This window comes from Falco biarmicus, chromosome 8 (assembly GCF_023638135.1).
Source record: "Falco biarmicus isolate bFalBia1 chromosome 8, bFalBia1.pri, whole genome shotgun sequence".
Classification (NCBI taxonomy): Eukaryota; Metazoa; Chordata; class Aves; order Falconiformes; family Falconidae; genus Falco; species Falco biarmicus.
In genome coordinates, this window is record NC_079295.1 from 30,271,053 (window position 1) to 30,297,327 (window position 26,275).

At 39.9% G+C, this 26,275-nt stretch overlaps 1 protein-coding gene across 7 annotated transcripts in view; it reads left to right on the plus strand.

Annotated features, from left to right (window-relative positions):
* The window catches only part of EPB41L5 (erythrocyte membrane protein band 4.1 like 5), a 60,938-nt gene that overhangs the window by 29,075 nt on the left and 5,588 nt on the right, over window positions 1–26,275 (plus strand). For 5 of the 7 annotated variants that reach the window (XM_056349047.1, XM_056349048.1, XM_056349049.1 and 2 more), the window contains exons 13-25: window positions 331–437; window positions 1,123–1,150; window positions 3,463–3,505; window positions 4,566–4,681; window positions 15,369–15,535; window positions 16,094–16,188; window positions 21,361–21,486; window positions 22,056–22,117; window positions 22,772–22,882; window positions 23,448–23,541; window positions 24,485–24,562; window positions 25,412–25,453; window positions 25,835–25,968. In XM_056349047.1, coding sequence (XP_056205022.1) covers window positions 331–437; window positions 1,123–1,150; window positions 3,463–3,505; window positions 4,566–4,681; window positions 15,369–15,535; window positions 16,094–16,188; window positions 21,361–21,486; window positions 22,056–22,117; window positions 22,772–22,882; window positions 23,448–23,541; window positions 24,485–24,562; window positions 25,412–25,453; window positions 25,835–25,968 — 1,203 coding nt within the window. The remainder of the gene's footprint in view (window positions 1–330; window positions 438–1,122; window positions 1,151–3,462; window positions 3,506–4,565; window positions 4,682–15,368; window positions 15,536–16,093; window positions 16,189–21,360; window positions 21,487–22,055; window positions 22,118–22,771; window positions 22,883–23,447; window positions 23,542–24,484; window positions 24,563–25,411; window positions 25,454–25,834; window positions 25,969–26,275) is intronic. The other 2 variants (XM_056349054.1, XM_056349053.1) reach the window with 2 other exon arrangements.

Genomic DNA, 26,275 nt, shown 5'->3' on the forward strand with positions numbered 1-26,275 from the left:
CTAGAATTTTTACCTTCTCCCAAACCACGTGCACTGTGAACACAGAAATATGCAAAGGGAAAATGTGCTTTTTCAGCAGCTTTATGTTTAAGGAGTCATTGCTTCAGCCTTTGGTCTTGGGAAAATGTGAAGGTTAGGATGCTTGTAAAACTTTTTGTGAAAGGCCTTCTAAGGTGTTAAGTTTGGAAATTCTTAATAGAAATGAGATCAGATGATTAATCTATGAATTTAAAATAGAAATGTGATGTTTTGATGAGCAGTGTCAGTATTCTGTCATTTAAAAATAAGTGATTTATTTTGTTGTTTTTTACTTTTATATTACTTTATCAGTGGGAAAACAGAGTATCAAACCACCAAGACCAACAAAGCAAGGAGATCGGCATCCTTTGAAAGAAGGCCCAGCAAGAGATACTCAAGACGAACACTGCAAATGAAAGGTAAAAGGCCTTCCATTCTGAGAAGTATAATCCACTGTGAGAATCAGGTCTTCATACCCTTTAAAATTTCTGGGTAGGAGTTCTTGTAGCTGTTTGCCCTTCTGAATTTTCAAAATCAAGTTTTCTTTGGCTGCTTTGGGAGTCCACATGTATTTGTCGGAGAAGGCTTTGTGTCCAGAGCATATAATTATAGCTTGCCTAGCAGGTGAAACACCCATGAATATTGCACAGTAGGTCTCCGTATGACAATGGAAATCTTGGGCCCAGGAAACAACAGTATATTAATGTTAATATTTGAAATTTGTGAATCAAGTTTGAAATTTTTGCAATTGAGATTTTTTTTTTCATTGTTCTTAGGAGTTGCACTCTGTTGTCACACCCTGACAGCATGTGATACCTTGTCTCTTATTCCTGCTCTTGTATAGGTCAAATGTGACCTCCCGTGCATACTTCTAAATACTTGCTTAAATCTGACTCTTTGGTTTGCTCTTCAGAATTCTTCTTTTATTTTTCCAATTTAGAATTTTGTTTTTTACACATTATACATGGGATACGTGTAACCTTTTCTTCATTTAGTTGCCTACTTTTAGGCAGTGCTAGATTATTTTTATTAATAATATACTGAGTATTTAACTGATAACCTAATTATAACTTAAATTTTAATTAACACTTTATATTTTTGCAGCACATGCTGCTAAACTTGAAGAAACAAGGTAAGATACAATCCAGTATTTAAATTTCTCTTTGTTTGCCACCTGTATTTGAGCATGTGTTACAAGATTAGTTATACGTAGGTCTTAAGTGTGGTTTTGCTGTGGGTTTTGTGTTTGTTTGCTTTACATAAAACCTACTGTTCGAAGCAAAGCTCATGTGTTGCTGTCACACAGAAGATTTGGCCAGACTTGCTTACTAGCAGGCAAAGAGGTTTGTTTATGACTAGCTATGATTCTTGCTGGATATGACCTGTAGTTTCGTGTGCTGCCATGTAAAGAGATCAGGTAAAAGCATGTGAGGATGTCTTCTTTCTGAAATCTGCCTGTTCTGGGTATGTGACTAAAATACATAATCAAGTGAAGGACATAGACAGGGAAAATACAGTAAAATAAGCAATTCATATTCTGTACTATATTTGCATTTATTTTTATATTCTTAAATATTTTATATATGGATACTAAATTATTCATGATCAGCACTGAGAGGGAAGACTTTTGGTTCTTAATTTCTATACCTAGACTAGAGTCTTTCTGCTTGTGTAGGTTTATACTTGCTGTTGCAATGTAAATTACTTATATGAATCTGAATCGTACAGTTTTCATAACTGTCCTTAAGGGAAGAGAGGAAACCAGGCTAAAAAGAACTACCTGGTAGTGAAGGAACTAAGTCAGTTCTGTTTTCTGTCCTTTGCCCTAATAACTTAAGAACATTGCAATGATCGATTGCAGGCAAATTATTTTTAGAAAATAGATACTTGCAGATATTAAGCATCATGATATTCAGGAGCGGGGTAAGGAGTGTTGAAATAACATTTCAAAAGAACAGGCTTAATACAGCCACACATTTTCTGTTTGTAGCAGCAAGGTTGATTCTTGCATGAGAGGGGGAGAAGTCTAGGAAGTGTGGGGACAAGGCTGCAGTTACTTTAATGGCAGTGTCTCTGTCTTTGTGACCTGTATTGTCTCTTCTTTTTATAGAATGGGAAAGTACTCTTCAAAGCTGGGTGTCATTAAAGTGCTTAAGGATCCTCTGCATGCAAAATGTGACTGTGTGCTTAACTAGTGCTGTCATCTAGTGCTCTCATCGTGCTGTGTTGTCATGCCCTGCTCAGAGTTTCATGCTGGTTAGGTTATTCTGAGAGTGGGAAGAGAAACTTCATATGCAGTTTCTCTTTCTGATAAGACGGCCATCTTCTGATCTGCACCTAGGTGTGGCACTGTTACGTTGGTCTCCAGAGCAATTTATGCCATTTCTGAAACTCTACACTCAACCCTTGCTAATTGAAATGCATCATGAAAGATGTATGTTGTTCCATTCTTTTGTGTTAACTCAGCAGAGGGGAATGTGCCACCCAGAAGGCGTTCCTTAATATTCTGTTAAATGTGCTCTAATCTGTGATAACCTCCACGTTCTCTCAATAGAGAAAGTGTGACGTTGGGAAACAGGCAAGGAACAGGTTGTTTTGTTATGACATTATGGTATTTAAGTAAAATAATTCTGAAGAATCGCTGAAGTAGATACAGAAATCTATTTGAATTGTCAGGTTGGGTAGCTATTGTCCAAACTGTAAATCAACTGGAACCATTTTTTAAAAGATTAGAAGTCTGGAAAAAAGTTTGCTTTGCATGAGATTAATAATGTATAATTATTGTGCAGGGTGTTAATGTTTTTAAGTCTCTTAAATGTGTGAAAATAGGAAATGTCTCTTACAGATTCAGAAATCATCAGAACTAGGGATGTGGGTCTTATTTAATTTATTAACTGTATTGCATGATTAATAAGATAAAATTATTATCAAAACTATGCTGAGTTGCTGTGCACCTAATTTTGAATGGCTGCTTTTGAGACTCAGAAGGAGTAATTCAGTCCAGTAGAGGTTACACAGACAGAAGAAACTTACGAATTTTTCTGCTAAACTTTGAAACTTCAAATCAGAAGAGCCCTAGTATGGAACAAACATAGTATCTACAGCATGTGTGTGAGGTTTCGACAATCTCATGTATTGCTGAGTGTTTAACTAAAACTGTATCTGTTTTACTTCATGAGTGCCCTGCCTTACTGCTGAATCAGAGTTTCTAAACTAAACAACTGCAGCTTGAACAAATAAAAAACAAAGTGATACCCTTAGTTACCTACAATGAGGCAGCTGACCTGAAAAATAAGTTTTTTTAAGTTTTCTTTTGAGAACAGTTAAGTACTATGGAAGGATCTTTGTTACACTTTGTGCTTTCTGAAAATCTTTGCAGCTCTGCCAGCCTGCAAAAATAGTTTGTTCATCTGATTCTGATTTAAATATCTTTTTGTCTTTCAGCACTGCAAACAATGCTGTTACCCACCAAACTAATGGATCACAAGTAAGGATCCTCTTATTCTTTTTAAAGGCAATTTTCATGTATTTCAGCAGATTTGAGGATTTTGTTATTTGTTCTTAAAATCCAGTGATTGACCACTTGAAAGTTAAAAACAGTTAACTACTAAATTGCATGCCAAGAAATGGCTGCTAATTTGCAAGCAAGATAATAAGTTAATTTAGCTGGAGTAAGGAAGATACCCCATGGGGCAGTACTATAGAAACTGCTATTTATAGGTACAGATTTTTATAGGTACACAGAGTATCTTTGTGTGAGAGTTCATAATGTCTGGGGGAGGGGTGTGGGAATTCATCAACACCTATGTTGATGCTTGGTTACAGTATTTTTTTCTCTGAAAGGGGGATGTCCCTGCAAATTGACAAATGCATTCTTAGAAAAAAATCAGTGTTCTCTGAGTCTGAGAAGGAGCTCGGAGACACCTGTCCCTTCAGCACTTGTACACAGAACACCTTGGTTCACTGAAAAGGAATGTTAGTGTAAAGTAATGCTGCTTCTGAGTATCAAAAAACAGGACTTGGAATTTGGAAAGGCCCTGTTTCGCTTTCTGGAGCATTTCAGATGCTGAGTGCAACAGAAAGGGTCACATATTGGTAGAAACAGGATTATGGTTTGTTTTGACATTAAAATACTCAATCTCTGCTGATGGATAGATTGCTGCTCTGCTCAGCCTTTTTGCATTCTGTGCAAAAGGAGTTGGTTTTTTTCAGGAGTAGTTATGTTTCAAATGGCAGTCCAAAGGCCTGCAACCCAAAGGTGCCAGCTTATTGCTGTTACCTACAGAAGGAACGAGTTGGACACAGCAGGCTGTAGCTTTTTACTGAAATCTTTGAGCAGCTTTGGATTCATTATGATCCTCATACTGTGTGCAGTACTGGAAAAGACTGGGCATAGGTATCCGTTGCTGTGGAAGCAAGGGAAGACAACAGCCTCACTTTAGCTTTGTGCATAAGGAGAAGTGGTGATATGTTTTGCTGTGTGTAACGTGTCGTCACTTTATTAATGTGTGTATAATAACTAACTTACTTATATCCTGTCTCCAAAGAGCTGGAATGCAAAGCCAAACCTACCTGTCTTAACAGCAGTTCCTTCTGCCCCAGTCTTAGTGGAAATAGAAAACCTCCCAAGGAGCCCAGGAGCCAGCCAGCAAGACAAGAAGTGGTACGTTCTGCTTTGCTGGAAAATGAATTTAGCTTGCTTATGCATGATTCAAGTGGCTGGCTGTTTCTTTATCTGCACTTAAATAAGCTGCCATCCTTGTATCTTTAACACAAGTTGACAGTCAAGTTAACGGTGATGCAGCTGATTTGTTGCTGTGAATGTAGTATGGGGGAGGTGAGGACAACAGGCTTAGTCACTGCCAACCAAAAGAAAAATTCTTCAGGGGCTGAAGATATGATTAAATTGCGAACACCATTTTCAAGCCTTGGAGAGAGCTGGGTCCTTCTCATTTGCCATAATACTCCTTGTAACCCTTTGCTTGGTACCATGGGGCCCAAGGACTTGGCCTGATCCTTAACAAAATGCAGAACCTTGTAAACCAGTATCCTTGTGAACCATCTTTTGAGCTTTTTAAAATGGGCAAGCTGATTTTTTTCATTATCTTGGGTAGAATGGGAGCTTGAGGAAAATGACACAAGCTGAAGATAAGAGCTTTGATTTCATGTAACCAGAGTATTAGTTTTATGGATTGGATCCATCTCAAAATGAGGACAATTTGTTTGAAGATAAATGTACATATCATTTATCTTAAAGTAATTCTGTATTGCAAAGGTATTTCAAAGCCAAAACTGACATAATATCAAGCCAGCACTTCTGCATATGTCATCTTAACTTTTTCAACTTCTTGTGCATTCAGAGGCAGTATGGCTTATCCTAGAAGGGTACTTCTGGTTTCTGCAAGACTTCATGAGCAGCAGCAATGGAATGGAGCAAGACAAAAGCTCTTATCCTAAGCTGTTTCAGCCCTCAAGAGAAAAGGTCCTTCTCCCATTGTTGGGCATATGAACCTGCTTTGCTTCAGTACCTCTTAAAAGTAAATGATACCTGTTTCCAACAGTGCAATAACAACTGTACTTTAATTTTGTAAATCTTCTTGATTAAAGTCTTCTAATACTATGGGTTTGGGATTATAAAGGGGATGGTAATTCTGCTTTATGTGTTGCATTTTATTGAAATTTCAATCAGAACCTGTGATAAATACTGGTTTTCTTTCTTTTGCCCTTGATTTGTCTAGTATCTGAAATCTGTGCTTGTCTATGGTGAGATCCTGTTGATCGCTCAATTCCTTCCATGGTGGTGGGTGAAAGGTGGTGGTTTCTTTATTCTTCAGCATTCTGAGTATGGTTTTATTTTTATTCTTTTGGTCTAATTGCAAGATGTGTGCTAGTAACCAGTATTTTCTTTGATGGAAATGTTTGACTCTTGCTCCAAACAGCTGCTCTTGGGTGTGATTCGTGCTAGCGTTCTTGCTAGTGTTTACAAGGCTTCTGTTGCTTATTGAAATCTCACTGCTTCTGTTCAGAAGCAGAGAGGACTCTGTAGCCAATCTGTTTCAGTTTTGGTCTTGGTACACCTGTTTTAGGATTAAGAACTTGAGCCTGTCTGTCTTAACGTTGTCAAGGAATCTAAGCTTACATGCCAGCTGCCGCAGTATGTAGCCTTTCTATAGTAGAGTGGGAGTGAATATAAAATATATCTGCATGTAACCCAAAACAGCATGCCATAAAGAAAACAAGCTTCTTGACAATTGACGCGTTTTAATGGAGTCATCAAGTATTACATTTGAGTCATTAAGCATTACACTTAATGCTTGTACTGCATATGTGTTATGTTTCTTAGAGATACAGCATTATTATTGAAGGCAGTAGTCTTCTGGCAAAGAGGTTTTAATGTGTTCACTGGAAACAGTACTACCTGTAATAAAGGGCAAATCCAGCTGTAGGAAGAAGACAACAGTTTGGAGCTGAGTCAGCAATTGAGCTACATTCTGGTTTCCTAGGTGGGAGGTGGGGGTTAGGTTAATATAATTGCCAGAACTATATATTTGTTGTGGGGCTGTGACTTGGCTATTGCACCTTGGAGTCTTGGTGTCTCGATGCTGCTAACGAGATCTCTTTTCAGCTGCTGCTGTCTTAAATTGGCCTGTTTCTGCATGAATTATCTTTGCTTTCTGTCAAAAAAAATAGTCTTCTTTTAGAGAGAGTTTGCCAAGGATTGTTGAGAACACCAAAATCTCTGGACTGGAGTTCTGCAGATGGTTAGATTGAAGGGGTTTAGAAGTAAGGCCCCGACCTCGTGAGTTTCTGTGCTCTGCTTGGCAGATGCCTGTATTGGCTACCTTGCAGCTTAGATCCCTTCCTAATATCAATGTTTCCTTTAATTTAAAATGCTAATTCTGCAGCTGCCAACAGCAATTGTGCCAGATTGTATAAAGTACTTTGTAGATAAGAAGGATTGTAGTGTCTTTTTTTTTCCCCCCCTTTGCTTCATTCCTGTAAAATTGTCAGTACAGGAAAACTGTACTGGTTTGCATGGTCTGGAAATAGTCTGGAATATTAGTTGCAAGGCTGAGAAGCCTAAAACACAATCAGTGTCTGTCTAATTTTAGTCTTTTCTCAATAAGCTGTTTCTGTGCTAAAATAGGACAGGAGACAAAGGTTTAAGAATATTTTTTTCCTTACTGTGGAGAAAGTAGGGGGAGTTTGTGCTTTTTTTTTGTTTGTTTGTTTTGGGTTTTTTTTTGCTTTCCCAGCAAAATGGGAAAAGAGTGTAATGAACTGTTGAGGATTGGAGCCTTCAGTATTCACGGGTCACCTCCTCAGCATACTTGGCAAAAAACAAAACTCTGAATTTACCCATGAGTGACCTTTATATAAATTCTCTCCCTTTTCTAAAGGAGGACTATACCTGAGTGTTAATCATTTACAGCTGTTGTAAATCCTGCATGCTTTTCTGCTTCCCAGCCTTAACACTGTCATCTTCCAACTCATGTGCTGGCTGCTTGGCTGTCCTGGCAGTGCTGCGAGGCTTTCTAGACATGAGAAGCTGGAATTCAAGCAGGTGGCTGTCTAGGACCCCTCTAGGTGAACAGCAACAATGTTTCCATTTTGTTTAGATTTGGGTCATTAAATAGAGAAGTTTACATTAAACTGAAGGAGTATTTGTTTGTCTTGGGTGTTTCCTTGCTTGAATAGTTTCCGAGAGTGCTTTTTTACAAGCATTTTTTTTGATACTGACTGTATCTTGCATCAGCCTCTTCTGAAACATACCAGTGAAGGATCCTAATACAACACAGACAACAGCTAACAGATCATTGTCCATTTCTTAAAGTTTTAAAATTTGACTATTTTAGTAAATTGCTTATCCCTGCTGCTTTGGAGATGCTTGTGCCTAAAGGGTTACAGTTTTCTAGCAAAGGGCTCCTGCATAAAAATATTTTTCAAAACTGTTTGAAGTGATGAGTGCTCTTCCCTACTCTTCTTTTTAGCTTTTGGAGGACTTTATGCCAACTGCGGTATAGACCAGCCACAACTGTGCACAGCATTTCTGTGGTTTTGATTTTTGGAATTCAAAATTTAAAATTTACAAACCATTATACCCTCATATGCAAGATTAGAAAACAGTCTTAGTTTTGTGACCTTTTTAAAAAACGCTCTTTTTCCAACTAAATTTTTTATGTTAATCAAGTACAGCTACAGTCAGCTCCTTCAGTAGTATTCAGTCTCTTAGTAACCTAAATTGTGAATGATTTGTGTGTGCTGTACTGTTTGCCCCTGCACAGGAATGCTCATGTTTCTGAGTTTCTATTTTCTTCTCCTTTTCTTAACTTGCATTGGAATCTACATTTTTCCAATGAGTTTGAAATCTGGTGTTGCTTATAGATGCTTGTTTCAGGTGTACGTTTAGAGCTGCCACTTAAACCCTTTCAGCTTCCTGCAAACGTGCTATATGCTTGGGGGAGCTCTGTTCCTCCATCATACTGTTTTCTCTCATTTGTAAAATGCACATGGCTCTTGCTCAGTTTTGTGAAGTGCATTGAAATATGAAGTGCTTTTGATTTGGTAAGTGTAGACAATGTATACATCAGCTTAACTTGTTTCAAAATTCTGCAAAAATGTGCATGATACGGAGCAGAAAAGGGGTTTATTTGACAGTGTCGTCATGTACACACATACTTGCATGTCTCTTTCCTTCAGTATTTACCTTCCAGCAATGCCCTTTTCCTTGCCTTTTCACATCAATCTTCTTGTCTTTACTTTTGCTTTACTTTTCCACCCTCTTTCTCACCCATGGCTGTTTACTAATTGTGCCCCCTCCCACTCCCCAATAATCCAGGCCCTTTGACGCTGCCGACCGCTGTCAACGTGGTGGAAGCCTGTGGGACGCGTGGGCCCCGCCGAGGACCCGCGCTGCGGACGGACAATACATCGCTTTTGTCCATGAGCGTAATGTGAAGAATGCGGGAATGCACAGCAGTGCTGGTACCTATGCTGTCCAAACCACCATGACCAGTCTCTGAGACGTGGGCCTCTCTGGAGCTAGAGACTGCTTTCTAGCAGAGGCTGGAAATTTACCTTTTGAGCCGTTTCTGAGATAAGGACAATGGACGCAAAGCTGACTATAAAGGGGGAAAAAAGTTTTTATAGGCCCTATATGTCATTTTTTAGGCTCTATATATCATGCTGTTGGTATTTAGTCTTTAAAAAAGCACCAAACAAACCAGAAGCCACCCATCGCTCTTATATTAAAACATGACTCTGTGTGTGGGTGTGTGTGTATATATATATATATATCTTTTTAATTGTGTTAAGATTTTTCTTAATGATTGAAAGATTTATTTTTTTTTTTTAGCTGGGTTTAACTTTGAGAGCCATGCAGGGTCACATTTGTAATAAAACCACATATGCAACTAGTGGGTTATAATGCGGTTTCAAAAATCTGAGACAGGATGTAACTGCCTCTCCTTTTGTATCAGGATTATTTTAAAATAACTAAGGTAGATGGTTGATCTGAAAACTAACCTTTTTTTTTTTTTTTTTTTTAAGAAGTCTTCTTCTGAAAAATATTGCTTGGAAATGGAATAGAATTATTTTAATTTTTTTAAGAATAAAACCATCAGAACTCCTGAAAAGTCAGAGTAATATTTTTTTTCTTTCTAGAAAATTTTATTTCTGTTTTGCTCCAGTTGAAATGAGACAAGTACTTCCTGACAAACACCAGTCCTACCATATGATTCACGAGGTTAATTGTTAAGTCAGAGGTTAAGACTCCAGCTTCATGGCTCATTGGTGTTCTTGGGGGCCTTTAACAACATGAACTACCTTTACCCTTGAATGCCCTGTGTTTTCACATGGTTTCTGAAGTTAGCTGCTTTTACATTGAAATATTCTTTTCCTATTTAAAAAAGAAAAAGTGTGTGGGTAGAGCGCTTTTAGAATTCATTTATGTTTGGCTTTTAAGATAAAGTGTTTGAATGATTTTCAAATTGCTTGAATAAGTTTCAAATAGCCACATAGCCCAGAAATACAAAACCATTGTTTTTAGATATCCCGCCCCAAAGAACCAAGAAAGTATGTCTCAGGTATGACATAATACTGCCTGAGATATTTTGGTCTCCTCACCCTTGTATCTGACAAAGGGAAAGAAATTGCTAAGGAAATGTGGGTCTCCATCTACAACTCTGCTTTAAAAAAAGAGGATATGCAAGCTACATATAAGATCTGTAGGATCTACAGAGGTGATTAGAGCAGTCTGTTGTGCTATTTTTAGCTTTAGATTTTGCAAGGTGGATGTTGTAAGCTTCTGGAGCGAAGCAAACCTATTTGTTTATTATTTCTAAAGTTGCATAAGAATATGCAAATGAAAACAGGTGTTCTGACTTTAAAATACTGTATAATTTCTGTGTAGATGAAGGAGAAGCCACCACTAATTTGAGTGATAGAATTTGGGATAGTTTTGTATTTAAAATGCAAGAACATTGTTGCAACGACGAGTCACCGCTTTGTTGCGGAGTTGTAAGTTCAGATGTGCTTATGTAGTGGTCAGGCCATTGCATGTAGTGGCTGACTCCTCTGGTATCAGAGAAGTTTTGTGGAGCTACTGTAGAACTGAAGGATAGTTGAGGTTGGAAGGACACCTCTGGAGATCGTGGGGTTCACCCCCATGCTAAAAGCAGGTTGCTCAGGTCCATGCCAGCCAGGTTTTGAGTGTCTCCAAGGATGGAGATTTCCCGCCCTCTCCGAGCAACCTGTTCTGGTGTTTCACCAACCTCACAGCAAGAAAAGGTTTTCTTTCTTGTGTTTAAGTGGAATCTTCTTTCATTTCTGAAAACAGAATTTCAGTTTGTGCCTGTGGCCTCTTGTCCTGTCTCTGGGCTCCCTTGAGAAGAGTCTGGCTGTTGTCTTTACTCCCCCCACCAGGTTTTTATACACATTGATCAGATCCCTCTGAGCTTTTTCTTCTCCAGGCTGAGCTGTCCCAACTCTCTCAGCCTCTCCTCCTATGTCAGGTGCTTCAGACCCTCAGACCTTTTGGCATCTTTGTGGGCCTTTGCCACGCTCTCTCCCATAGGTCCATGTCTCTCTTGTCCTGGGGAGCCCAGAACTGGGCATAGCACTCCAGGGGGTCTCACCAGCGCTGAGCAGAGGGCTGGGTGTCCCAGCTGCCTGCAGGGTGCTGACTGTCACAGACTGCCTGGGAATGAACTGCGAGTTTGGTTATTAAAGCTCTCAAAGTTTTCATGGTAGATGTTAAGCATGACAGCAGAACTAGTTCCGACTGAGGACAGAGGAAGCGACCCTGGTTGCCTGAAATCCATCTACCTTTAGAACTGATTTGTTGTAGTATGGTATATATTGCATGCTTTTGCCACGTGGCTGTGAATCTTGCATACATCCTGAGGGTTGATTTTGCTCTGTGCTGGACTTATTTTACTGTGACTTCATTGTCTTAGGGACATTTATTACCCTGATTTCCACTAGGACAAGTGACAGCTCTCAATAGCAGACAGAGAAATTGTACCACCTGGTACCAACACCACCTAACTGCATCTTGACAGGGACAGATTACGTGCTGGAATAGCATTGAGGAAGCACATGCATGTCTTTCTAAACAGTATGGTGGTAACAGATCTTTTCTTAATATCCACAAAGTTTCTACAGCCAGCACCTTTTCCTAAGGGTGTTTTCTTTCCTTTCTTGTAGTTGTTGGCTTGTATATAGTACGCTATGTCAGTATTTGGAATTCTCTTCAAACAAATGGGAGACAGCAGAAGTCTTGGAATGTGGGACTCAGTCTGCTTGATTATAAACTGTGTGTGGACAGTTTCCATTTGGAGCATCATACATCCCCAGGAATTTTTCTTTTCCTTTCCTCAGAAGGAAAAGGAAGTGTTTTTTTCTGAATGTTTTGTGGTTTTTAGGGGTGAAAAAAAATCTGAAAAAAGATTACAGGCTTAAATTTACTACTCTTGACTTCAGGTATAACATCGAATGCTCCAAAGTGAAGGAAATTAACAAAGAATTACATACTATTATACTACTTAGCAGAGTCAATGTGAGAAACTATTCTGTGTCGCTACCAGTTTGGAAAAATAAATTAGCTTGCGTGGTGCTCCATGCTGCTTCAAATTAGATTAGTTGCAAAAGAATTATCTCTTTTGCAGTGGACTTGGATAGTTACTATATTTTACAGATTGTATTTCACAAACTAGAATGAGGTATTGTTTTGCTTTTCAGCTAGGAAATAAAAAAAAATAATCATACCCTTTGTAACTGACAGCTTTCTCAGTCACAATATGCATTGTGTACTGTATGGTATATACTAATGTGAATATATTTGTCAGGCAAAAAGAAGAAATAATGCAGTAGCTAACTCCCTTAACTGTGGGAATTCCCTGAGCATGTGACAGCTTCTGCGTGTGATTTAGTAGTGAGCTGACAAACCTTTCCATGTGCTAAAACCTGTTGGTTATTCCTATATTCATAATTATTTGTATGACTTGAACTCCTGGTATCACTTATCAGCTTTTTGCTTAGAATATTTCTTAAAACATGTTGATAGAAGTTGATTCTGAAGACATAAAGCCTGGCACTTACTACTACACAAAGTTCAACTATCCCTTTGTGTGTGGGTAAATACAGGAACGTGTAAAGCTAATGCGCGTTTCATTCTTGGGTACTGCACACTGACTGTCACTGAAGTCTTGCTTTTCCTGGGAAGCCGTTTGTTATTTCCCTTAGGATTGGCGTGAATGTTCATCAGTGTTTTGTAAAAGAAATACTGTGCAGTGATGAAAATAGTATCTTGTGCTTAGTTCCATAGTCTGGCCATTGACGAAGACTGCATGGTAGACTTCCTGATGGTGCCCTGAAGAGGGTGAAGAATCTGGGGGGCCTTGAACAATTTAGTGCTCTTCAGGGAACACATCTCTTGTGCCTGCAAATTCCAGTGGCTGATGGTCTCCCAGTATGATTTCCTCTTGTGACTGCCTATCTGAGGGTGGTTGAGTAGGTGTTTCAGTGGGTCTGAAAGCAAAATGTGGGGTCAGTTCCTACTTGCATCTTGGCTTAGGAGGCTTCTCTTGAGTCTGCCTAAAATTAATTCAGTTTCCCTCAGGCCCTGCTGTGATGCAGGGGTGAAGCTGCTGGGACTCACCCCCGTTGTCCTTGCTACCTCCCACCATCCCGTGCACAAATGGCAATAAGGTTTCCTACAAACTTTCATCACCTTAATGTAAGTAGTATGCTGCTTTTGGAGCAATGCTAGGCAATGAGTGTGCCATTTGAATATGCCACCAGATTTTAAGACTGCCTTTATCTTGAGCAGGCAGGTTTTTATATCAGCTTTCTTGTCTGTCTAGTAAATGTTACTGCAGTTGTCATAGGGGGGGCAAAAGCTAGTGTAGTTATCCTAGCAATTTTCCAGCGAAGATAAATAGAATTTTTCACTCATTTTCTCCACTGTGCTGCAATGCTAAGAAAAGCATTAGGAGATTACAGCATAGAGAATTGTTACTGGTGCTTTACGTCACTTCTTACGTGGAGTTCATAGGAGCTTATACATAGCTCCTTCAACATGTCATGGCATCAACACCTCTGCGCTGCAGGCAAAATCTGAACTTCGATACTGGTTGTCACGTTAAACCTTTGGGAAGCTATTTACCAGAGACTGTCAGAAAATGGCAGAAAATTGTTGGCTTCATGTAAAGATCATAAAACATTTTCACTCTCTTGCATAGACATCCTCTGATAGTAAGGTATTGGGATTCAGTCTCACTTTCTTTGTTGCCCTAATTGGGAGAGCATCTATTCCTGCTGGTTACTTCTAATAATTAAAATTCTCTGTATCCCTCAGTCCCCCTTTGTGAGACTATCTTCTGCTTGCCATTTCCCAGTAGTGGTGCAGAGCAACTGTGCAGTAGATTGAAGTGTTTCCTATTACTTGCTTTGCTAGTAGCTTCTTATTCCACTGCTTTAAGAGAATCATGCAAGTGACCTCAGTTTGCCTCACAGCAGTTATCTTAAGATGATTCGTACATTATTAGCACTAAAACGGTGATATCCTGTAATCTCTTTCAGAGGTATATATTTAACATTGGAAGGATTGTTTTGGGTGCTTGAGATGGAGGGAGGAGTTATTTTCCTGGAGCCTCTAGTGACAACATGGGACTGCTTCCAGGTTCCAGGGGCTGGTGGGAGGCATGGGGCATTAACCAGGTAGCGATAAGGGAGAAGCTGGTCTGACTGGGCAGGAGGAATTGTCTCTGTACATAATGAGAAGTTCTGTTGTGGTGGGTACTTGCCTGGTATCGTTGGTCTCATATTTGGGACAGGACTTTCAAAAGTGGTAGATTTTTCTTCTTAAACCAATATTGCGACCAAACCGTATGTGTGATTGTTGACTGAAAGGGGTGACGATTAAACTGCAGTTATGTGCACAGGTTGTCGATTAACCTTCGTTTCCTGCAGCAGTTGTTGTTTCCATATTTGTTACTGTTTGCTGTTAGGATAGCTTTAGCTGTCCTGAACTTTGAAGAGATGGATGAGATTCCTAACTGCCGGCACAACATAAGCGTCATAATATAACTTTTGTTTTTGTAATTGTTTTTCTATGTGCATTGTAAATACCAATGGTAGGACAAAATAAAAAGGGGACATTTCTATTAGAAAGCAAAGGAGGTGAAACAAGTGATCCTAACAGGGTACAGGGTAGATGCTGTGATTCACTTAAAACTAATTGTGACTGCTAAGGTTTTATTCATGTCTCTGCCCAAGTTAATAAAGCTGAAACTAGTTATAGATATATGCATAACCATACCGTAGTGTCAGTGCAGACCTATGCTGTGCATCCTTCTGCCCCCTGTTCTGCTTACAAGTGTTGGGTGAAGTGCCATGCAAATCACTTTTTGTGAAAAGTATCAACTTCCCTCCCCCTAACTTTTGTTTTTCTCATATAAAAATCCTGAAGCGTACCTTGACTTTGTTAGAAAAACTTCAGATACTTGTTCAAAAAAGTGTGTTTAATGGATAAAAACTTCTCTCCTCCTCTCTTCACTTTTTCCACTGTTATGTGATGAAGCAGCAGGCAATGTGGACCTGTTCTGGTATGAAGTCACTTCTACAAACATGAATGTACCACCCCCACCTCCAATTTTTTTTTATTATTTTTTTTTCCCAACTCGCTAAAGGCCAACGTCTATTAGTTACCTGAAAAATTTTTACAGAATATGTCTGATTACCAGAAGACAGCTTGAAAAAAGAGATTGCATATGTTAAAGCTTTTTCTTGTTACAGGAAGAGTGGTAACATGATTCTGTGTATCTCTGCCCATCTTTGTGCCTTTGCAGCGTACCTCTTGTTGATTTGCTAGACAGCACGGAGTTGCCAGAAACCTGTGTTGATGATGCCATAGGTCATCCAGTTGTTGGCTTGGCAACAGGAGATTCAGAAGAGGCTGTTAGTTGCCCTCATCCTGGCACAAAGGAAACTGCAGCTGAAAAAGCAGACTCGGATCGTAAGCAAACTTACAGATTTTTCCCTATTATGTGATGTGTGGGGTCAAAGTTAACAGACTAGGTTGTTACAATGTTGTTTCTGTACAAAAATCGAGAAGTGTTGTAGAAAGCTCCTTTAGCTTTTATGCATAAGGACAATTTTACCCACCACTAGGACAACAAAGTTGGTCAGCTCTCCCCATTTCAGCTGGAAGCAGCTTATTGCCAAGGACAGAGGTACAAGGGAAAAGCTATAGTTTGCAGGATCGGACTTTAGCCACAAATACAGTGAAGTGCAACCATCTGAGCAATTAACTCTTGCTGCTTGCTCGCTCACTGTGAGGACGGCGAGGGAAAGGAACTTGCAGGAGTGCAGTGTGTGGTGATTAGGTACATGCAGTCTCTAGGCTTGAAACTTGTATGGAAGGTTGAGCAAATGGTATTTTTTACTACCCCATCCTTGTGCTTTTTTCCACAACTTTAAAACCATGTAATTAGTGCTCAGGAAGAATGCAAGTTACAAGTCAAGTAACTCCACAGTGACATTAAGAAGCTTATATATTTTCTGTCTTTTTCAGCATTTGAAGACACATTCCTAAAACTGAAACAGCTGGAGACAGAGCACAGCAGCCCCGTGCCAACTGAGCGTCCTAACGTAAACATAAACATACAGGTAGTTGGGCTTCATTCCTCTTGGCAGAGTCACTGAGTTTTGTTCAGATCATTCTGAAAAGTCTTCCATTTACCTTAGGCTCTTTGCAGGCTTTTTTAAGAATATGAGGAAATACTGTGGGGGGATATTAAAGGAAATACAAATGTTTTGTTACATGTAAACCTGTGTGTGACAGGGCAGTGAGATAAAGATGGGGGGCAGAGGTGCATGTGCTCCTTAGAAAATTTCACTGGGCTGCGTTCTTCAAAAATAAATGGGATAAAGGCTTGAAATGTTCTTCAGTTGTCTTTATCTGTAGGTTACTAACTGTACAATGCTGTATAGTTCACAGTCTTTTTTTGAGGGACTGAGCTGCTTTCTTGGTGTTTTTCAGTTGCCTTTGGTAACCTTCCCAGAACACTGTTCTGATGTTTTGTTTTGAGTCGAGTTTGCTGCTGATCTGTCCCTCCTGTTAAGGAACCACTTATTAGCTGCTTTCTGAAGTAGGTGTTAGTGTTCTATGTGTTTACGTAGAGGAGTGATGTGGTTTGATTTAGTGCTCTCATCAATCCTTTTGAGCAAGTCAGACTGCATTTCCGTGGGCAGCTGAGCCGAAGCTGAACAAGGGCAGGGGCTCTCTTCATCCTCACTCCTCTTCACTCTTCCTTCCCCAGCTTCACTCTCTCCTCTGTCACCTCCAGGAATCATTGCATGTTTTGGTGAACCAGTGTGGCCTACAGAAAGGCAAACAAAAATTTTTTTGCCTTTTCTCTTCTTTTTCTTTTTTTAACTTTTTGTTAAGTTTTTTTTGGTTTGATTATGTTTAGTTTATGAAGTTGTTAAATACTGATTTAGAAAGGTTCATGGAAGGGGTAAAAGCTATGCCTAGAGCCATAGTGAAAATCAGTAGTGTTGCTATAAGCAATGGAGAGGACAGGATCCTCCCTTACTACAGCAGTGAACCTTCACAGATTCACCAGTTATCAGACCACTGCACCCATACAGGATATTCTTGTTTTTTAGATGAGCTTTAAAAAATTTGGAATTGACGTTTCCCTTACTCTCATTTCTCTGATGTTAAAGCTGTAGGTGCTTTATTTCATTTTGAACAAGCAAAGAGAATACAACGCCTGTCAGTGTTATCTGTACTACCCTCCCTTGCAGAGAGGCCCGAGGATTTATCTAACTTCAGTGAAACAGCTCTGATTTTTCTTGCTCCCTCAATAGTAAAATGGACCAGGTGCAGAGAGAGGCGTTCAGCAGTACGTGTCTGGGCTAAGCCCGTTCCGGAGCATTTGTGCCCCTGCTGTGTGTGAGAAGGCTGTGGCTCTGGTGTGCTTGGTGCCGCAGGCTGTTTGGCTCGCGTCCCCTTTAAGGACTGTTGTCAGGGATGCTTTGTGCCCCTCTCTGCTTGGTGAGTGCTTTACAAAGATTACCAAGTCTCTAAGAAGATTAGTCAGTAGCCTATAGGTCGTGTTATGCCAAAACACTGTCTCTGCGTAAACTAAAGCAAACCAACACAGTTTATTTCAGAGTATTTTCACCTGTTGAGCTCCATTTTGATTCAGAGAGAGATGTTAAGGTTTTAATTGGTTAAATGGAGAGAACGGAGGAAAGTGTCTTGGTTTTTAAATCACGGCTGATATATAGTAAGCAAGTTAAGATTCTTGTAATGAGCTAATCTAACAAACAGCTCCCAATACGGTACAGTCACCCAGCTGCTGTCAGGTGAGGTTCCAAGTAACTGTGGATATTAGAAGTTACAGCTGCTGGGATCATAGTGACCTCATTAGAGAGCAAGAACATTCGCATAACTGCGCATGGATCTTGATACGAGTACGCCAATAAGATTCTTTCTTTGGGTAAAAGATACTTCAGCTTTCAAGAAGGAAGTGTGAATTGTATTATGAAAATGCAAGGGTAAGGTCATCAGTGGTTTTCCTTGAGTAGAAAAGATTGAAAAAAGCTTTTCAGCCTGTCATGTAGCTTACCAAGAGGTCACTTGAGAGTGTTTGTTTAAAAAGGCAGGCAAAGATTAGAGACTGTCTTTACATTTTAAATTCTGTATGCTTCAGATTGCAAAGGCATACGGGTTACAGTAGCACCAAACAAGTACACCCAGTTGTGATTAGAGATGAAGGTTAAAGGTTTAGAAATGAGTTCTGAAAAGATTGACCTAAGAATAACTATTAAAAACACTTTGTTTCCTGCTTTTGAAGGCTGCTTTAGTAAAAATAACGAATTTCCACTTACGGTGTTTGTTACAAAATGTACCTATTGGCTCGCTTCCTCCACTTCTGTTCCATTCATGGCATCTTCTTCTAACTGGGCTGAATGGAACTACAATATAGCCACTAAAACCTTGCAATGAGCTTAGATCCCGGAGCTTGCTGTTGTTTCAGATGAACACAGTGTGAGTGTTCTCCCTGAAAGTGTGCGATTACAAATTTCAGCATGTCTCATCTCCCTTCAGTTTTACCAATGCATGAGATACCTACCTATGTAGAAACAGTTACAGCACATATAAAGTTTGGTAAAATGCACTGGGGGAAGGCACTAGCTTTCAGCTTATGAAGGCAGAGCTGTATCCTGAACTTCGTAAGTGACACTGTCAAATGCCAATGAACTGCTCGCTTCAGCTTTGTTAATTAAAAATCTTTAACTGTTTTCCATCAGGGGGCAGAGATGGCCTGACAGTCATCTTTACATAATTCTATACTTGCAATCAATCAATCTTGATTGATTTCTTTGATATGGAAATATTTACCTAGCTATCTGTGTTGTTTTAGAGAAAAAGAGAAGTCTTTCTAGAATGAGAACTGGGGAGGGGGGAATGAATGGTTCCATTCTTCACTGCTGCTCCCTGCCAAAATCTGTTGAGATGTAAGAATGCGACTTTGTCCTTTCCCAGCTTTCACTAGTGCAGTGACCAGATCTGACAAAAGAGAGCAAATAACTCTTAAATACACCAATGCTCTGCTTTCATCAGCTTCTGAAGGGAAATGAACAATAAAAAGATCAGCCTGTTTGCCCATATTTGAAGTGTGCGCCAGAGTCAGAAATGCAAGGATGTGAGGGTTTTCTTTTACTGAACTTCTTGTGATCTGTAAACATGTGGAAATTGCTCCAAAATAAGCCTACATTAGACTCCGTCTCCCTGCACAAAGTGATTTTCAGTGGCACCAGGAACACTGCTCAAAAGCATAAAGGATTGGGACCACATCTCCTGCTGTTGCCTTGAAGTATTTCCTTTCCTTTTTACATCACTGCCTAGCTCCGTATTTTGATTGAAGAATCGAGTACAAATATATTTGTCTAGTACATGGAACTAATAAAAATCCTAATGAGCTAGAATATTGACAAACCTCAGCAGCTTTACTGTTTTATGTGAACAACTGAAATGTCTTGTAAATTAGATCTCTTGAGGCATTATCAGGTGCCAGATGCTTACCCCTCTAGCTATGTGTTCTTTCCATTAAAAAACAAAACAATAAAACACCAATGCATTTTTTGCAAGCACAAAATAGAAAAGATTGGGAAAAATCTTTAATATTAATGGAACTGTTTCCTTGGTGATATAGAACTTATATTTAAGTACATTAAAATATTTCTTAATAGTACTACACTTCAAAATTTGGGAATCTAATTGCTGTTAAACTACCCTTTCAGTGGAGGAACCTGAGAGGAAGTTAAACCACAAAATGGTGCTTAAAGCACCAGTGTACTGATGTGCTCAGTTAAAATAATCAGATTTACTAGATCACTGGTACTGGAATAATGCATTAGAAATTCTGTGCAGGGACTCTTACGTACAGCATCTGGTTCAGTGAGGTCCAGTGTAAGGATTTAAGGATTATCATAGTTGGGTACTGCAACTGTACAAATAATAATAATAATAAATCAGTTTTAATTATTCTAGACTTCTGGCAATTCCAGCAGCTTCAGGAAAATGAAGACACTTAAATGTTTAATAATTAATTGTTTTGCTAGTTTTCATGAATAGTATGAATGTGCATCTCTTAATGTCTGCTAGCAACAGTCATTAGCAACATGGTTGTTGGGCCTGATACCTTTTTCTGTTAACTGTGACCCCTGAGTATTTTGCAAAGTTCATTGCTGACTGAGGTCAAAATTTTAAAACAGGTTCTCCTTTAGGTAGTCTCCTAAGTTCCTATTTGGATACCCTGGAAGGTGATTTAGAGGGAGACAAGAAAAGGAAATGTTTTTTCCTTCTCTAAAGCCCGAATACCTAGAAGTTCTCACAAGCATTTCCAGTCAAAGAAAAAAGCTAAAAGTGGATGGATGGCTGGGGGGGGGGACACGACAGGTATTCATTCACCTCTTTTTAACTTCTGTCACTTGCTCGCTTTCTCTGTGCCATGGGCTTCATTCCTTCTGGACACGCTGCAGTTGGTGCAAGTAGGGGTGCAGCCGGATTGTGCCCGCTCTGGGGGGGCAGGGGGTGTTGCAGGAATGCAGCGCTTCCTGCGGGCAGAGGGCCTGGCATATGGCAGGGAAGCAGGACTCTGTCTCCCCCTGCTGAGTCATACCCCGAGAAGAAAGGTCACAACGTTTAGTATCCACACCGTTAATTAACTCCTGTCATTAATCAAATAGCAATTAGTAGATCAAATGCTTAATTAACATTTTATAATTAAGAAATCCAATTCACATAATGAAATATACTGTCGTGAAAGGTATCTCATTTTTAATTGTCTTTGTTACGTATATGGCTGCCAGTTTGTTCTGATACAGTCAGTGATGGGAGAGGTAGCTGTTCTAATTTATAAGTGGATTGTAAGGTAAAATTCTCCCCAACTTGAATTTGAGAGGGCATAGTGCATATAGACTAACTCATAGTTAGGCTATACTGATACGGTGTATTGTGATGGCTGCTACATTGGTCTGCCAGCAAACTGGGCTGCAAATTTAGGGTCCACTTCGGTTCTTACACGCTGTGTTTTCAGCACAGCACTTCACATCTCTGCTTCTAAGCATTGTGCTTTTTTTACTTTATGTTTTGCTGTGACTTTACAAGTGAGTTCCAAAATAAAGGGGAAAAATTGCTTTTTCATTTCAGTGTAAATCTGCTGACTTTCACTCAGTCTTGTTGTTATTTAGAGATGTCAGTAAACATCGGCCCAGACTTTTCCATGTGGGAACTGCTTCTGATAAAATTTTTTTCCTGTCTAGGATGAAGTAGTAAAGCTGACAGATAAATGTCTTAATGCAATTGAGAGCCCAGTCACAGCAGCAACGTGGCTTCCAGCAGATATCAAAAGCAATATCCTGAAGGCCCAGGCAGAAGCAGGGCACAAGGTAAATAGTCACAGTCCTCATCAGTTGAGTTTCTCAAATGTTTTATTTGTCTTGAGTTGCATGGTGTTGGAGAAGATGCCGTGCAAGTAAGGGTGCTCCAAGAGCCAAAGTCCATGATAGAGTAAGAGAGCCTTTTTGCACAATAATAGTGGTCCGGTACTGGCACGGTTGCCCAAGGAGAAGTCTCCATCCTTAACGATGCTCAACATGGAGCTAGACAAGGCCCTGAACAAGCCCCTGGTTTGAGTGGTTATTGAGCCAGATAACCTCCAAAGGTGGCCTAATAATTGAGAAATTATTCTGTGATTCTGTGACTAAGACTATGCTTCTAGCATGTCCTAGTAAATTCTGTGGCAAATAATGGTATTTTATTTGGCTACACTGTTGAATTATTTTTATTTCTGCACTGAGGTTTTCACGTAGAATTGATGTTGTAAGTCCCTGAGCAGGATGAACAGCACACTTTTGTGCTGGGATGCAGGTCCTCAGTGCTTCTGTGAATCTCAGAACTGACACAAGATGGGAACAGGTATCAGAAATTTATATCTTTGTTCATTTTTTCCTCTCAGGTCATGAGAGAAGACAGCCTGACAGTTGTCAAGAATTCCACTATTCAGGATGCTGCTGCCAGGTACTGAACAGATTTGGAAGAAGCGCGTGATGTAATTAGCCAAGTACAGCACTGAGAACCTGCGGTTCAGGGGGGTCTTTCAGTGTCTCAGTGATCGTTGCATTTTACCTTGCATAGTGTAGCTTAACTTGGTGGCTGTGAAGTGTTTATGAAAGCCAGCAAACACTATACTTGCTAAGTTTTATTACATACAAGGTAATCCAGATACTCTTTGTTCCCCCATACTTTACTTGGATAAACATTGTTCTGACAAGAGTTTCGATCACTGTAGTGATTTCTGACCCGTGAACAAGTGTGGGGAGAGGGGATGGGTCTGTTTACCCACAGCTGTTTTCTCGTGGAGAAAAAAAATCATGTGCAAAAACCTGACACTGATAGTTGATCTCCTGAGAATTACTGAATCTCAAACGATTGCTGTTTCCAGTGAGATTTAAGGCACTGAAAAAGTTAAAGGGTTACAACGTGTCATTTCTTGACCATTTTTGAAGAAATGGTCAGACTTCATGTGTCAGACCTCAGAGAACACATGGAGATACTGAATAAAATGTACATCTAGCAATCTCAAAAGTATCCTGTAACAAGTGATTCATGAAGAGCTTTCCATGGAAGGTTGTACCGGTTTGGGGGTTTGTTTTTTGTTTTGTTTTGTGCCAGGAACATACTCCCATCAGGCAAAACACAGAGTAGTCCTCGAGCAACCAGTCCGGTATTTCAAGACCCAAGAGAGCTGCTGAAAGCAATCCCTGCCTCAGACACCTTTGTTCCGTAAGTCATTCAGGAGAAATGTGTTTCTAGGGTAAGGGAACCGTGTGGAAATTGTCATGAACAGGTCTGAAAAGATGAGCAACAGTTGCTGAGCATTTAGGCTACATCTAACTAAGCAGGTTTACAACGCATCTTTAATTACTGTTGCTGCAGTTAATCAGCGTAGGCCAGGCCTCAGGGTGAGTATCCCAGCAAGCAGTAAGCACATCTGTCTCATCTTCTGAAACAAAATTCCTGGCATCCTGCTGCCCCTGGCTCTAAAGAGGACGATAAGAGAATGGTAGGGAAGCTTCAGGCAAATTGGAAACAAGGGCTGAAGAGGCTCCTTTCAGACAGGAGACATTGACACTGTTGGGTCTATATATAGCTGTAGCTGAAACTATGAAAGAGAGCAGTCCTCTGCGGAGGTAGTTGGAAGGCATTTACTTCAACATCCTCACAAATATCGGTGTCTTGCCTGCCGCACGTGGGACTGGCGTCAAGTTTTTGGGTTGAGCTGTCGGGGAAGCAGCATGGTTTCATGCTACCCAGGCAGTGTGCTGATGAGAATGTTTTCTCCTTTCAGTAATGCATTAAATGAGGACAGCGCTGCCTCTAACCACGAAGACCTGATGATTCCAGTTAATCTGGCTCCAGCTGAGGAGGCTGCTGTTCCAAAGGTATCGCCACCTTCCAGCCTGCAAGGTTTCTTTGTGTCACGTTCTGAGCTGCTGATGGCTCCAGGCAAGCACAGCAGACCTGGCTGCGTGCCTCTCATAACTCAGTGAATACCAGTCCTTGGCGAATACCAAAGAGTGCTTTCTGGATCACACGGGGGCACTGTACAGATCTCTCCAAAGGCCATTTCTGAGCGTCCTTTCAGGTTCTTTGCCTGACACTTATATTTCTAAACTGATTGTTTTCTTCATGCTGGTGAGGAGCCCGCTAAATCCCAATGATTTGATGCTCCAGGAAAGAGGCTGCAGGGCTGGCATTCTGACATAGGCAATTCTTATCAAAATAACAAGGGGGAAAAGTTTAAATTGAAATGTTTAATTGTTATATTTGGGTTGCCTTATGGATAAGACAATTTTTAACTGGACTCCATGAAATGCTCATAGTAATTCAGAAGTCAGCTTTCCTTTGTCCCTTTCCAAGCAAAAAGAGGACTCCGACATCGGACTCTGCTGTTAACTTCAGCAGACTGAGGGGTTATTCTGGATCATGAAAGCACCATGCCCTTTAGCTGGTGTCCCTCTAAACCAGTATGAGGTAGTTGATCCCACTGAATAATTACCAATTTCATCTTCTGAGTTCAAATACTCAGCTCACAAACCCTGCTGACCTTGTTGAATGGCGCAGTACCCTATCCTCATATAGGAGGATGGGACAGTCTCACAGCTTGCTCACAATGGCAGTGGCATTGTTTCTGGTACATTGATGAGAATAGGTGAAATGAAAAGGCTATTAAAAAAGATCATATGGAAAGATTTGAGAAAAGAGACCTGATAAACAATGATGCTCGTTAAGGACACTGGTCTAACTCAGGAAGCCACTAGAGTATTCAGGCAGACCTATCTGGTTACTACTGGGAGTTCAATTCAAAACTGATTTATTCCATAGAGCACTCCAGATGACCAGGACGTTTCCTTAACATCATTGACAGAGAATCTAATTGACTTTACAGAAGCCACACCTCGGGTAAATGTATTTCAAAACCAAACTTCTTCCTTCACACATACAGTGGTTTTTACTCATGAATTCTCCTCTGGTTTTAGTATCTGTCCACCAGGCTTGGATCTGCCGCAGTAGAGCAAGGTGGTGTTTGACCTGGATCACTGCATATATGCCCCCCTGTGTGAAGGGTGGTTGCCCATAGGGTTGTAGACCCTACAGCTTTGTAATGGACGTGAAGGAACACGAAGAGTTAACTTGTATCTGTGCCACAAGAGCCAGTAGGATTATTATAGTGCACCTGCAAGTGCCAGCCTGCTTCTCAGGCTTCTGAGTATATATAATACTTCAGAAATTATATATAAATGTGTACATATGCACACAGATGTATATGTGTTTGTGTGTGTATATAAGTAGGTGAAAATAAATACTTGAGAAATAAACTTTTAATACAAATCAACTCTTTTGTATAGATTAAAAAAGTCTCTTGTAATCTGTGCCAGCAAAAAAGGAATTAAATTGCATGCACCAAAAATAGGGGGAAGGAGTGGGACCTTTAAACTGTTGACAGAAGTGTGCTTTTGGTTAACTTTGTCCACAAAGCAGAAAAAAATAACAGGTTCGGTTGCCTTTTGGAAGGGAGTGCTGTGCTGAAACTGTTATCAGCGAGTTTCTGTGAGTGAGCGGGTATTAGCTGTATGCTGGGTGGGTGCCGTTACCTTTCGGTGTGAAGTCACAGCTGTAGCTGATCACTAGCATGGTTCAAAGACTAGCAGTGGACAAATATTCCAGATTGTTTTGGGAGGCGGTATTGCTTTGAGAATGTTCTCAGCCATTTCCAACCTTTTCTAATGAGCATTTATTTGCTTTTTGTAGGTGTCTTCCCAGCCCATGATAACACCAAGGTGGATAGTGCCAGTGAGTTATTTGACCATTTGTTAACAACCAAAAAAAAGAAAAAAAGAAAGCTTTTCTCGTGATTAATAAACAGGAGCTCAAGTAAAATAGTAAACTATCATTATTTGAAAGCGCATAAAATAATGACCAAAAATAAAGCAAACTAATTCAACTGAAGTAAATCAACATACATATCCTGTTAATATTTTAACTTTATTTTTGCCACGTTACCTGTGGGCAAATGCCATAAGGTTTCTTTAAGAACTTGCATTTAGTGAAGCCCACCCTGGAACCTGATGAATCTTAGTTTTTACTGTTATAAATAAATCCTATTGGAAAATGAGCTTGTCTTGTCCTGGCAGGTTTTTATTTCAGTTTTCTGTTTTATTCTCCCCAATTCAGACTGGACTAATTTCCAATGGGCCTTTGGGAGATGATGTTGCCTTATCTATGAAGGCCATGAAAGGCAGCACAGACACTCTGTTGTCATCAGCTGGATTGCCACCATCCCAACAGACATCTGATGTCCTTGCAAGGTAAGGTCTCCTCAGCACTCACTACAGAACTTTGTGCGGTGGAAAGGACATATGTGCTTTTATTACTTCCACTTAAATACTTATAGTCGTCATTTAGACACAGTGCCTTTTTTTGTGGTGCTTATAAACTATAGAAACTATATATAAACTTCTTCTCAATTTATAGCATTTAAAATCTTAACAAATAAATAGAGCAGCTGATGTGTATATATTTTTATATATTGTTTGAAGGGTAAGAATATTTTTTTTAATTCAAGGAAGTAAAGGAACAAAGCATAAAAATTTAGTTGGAGTTGGAGGTAAACCT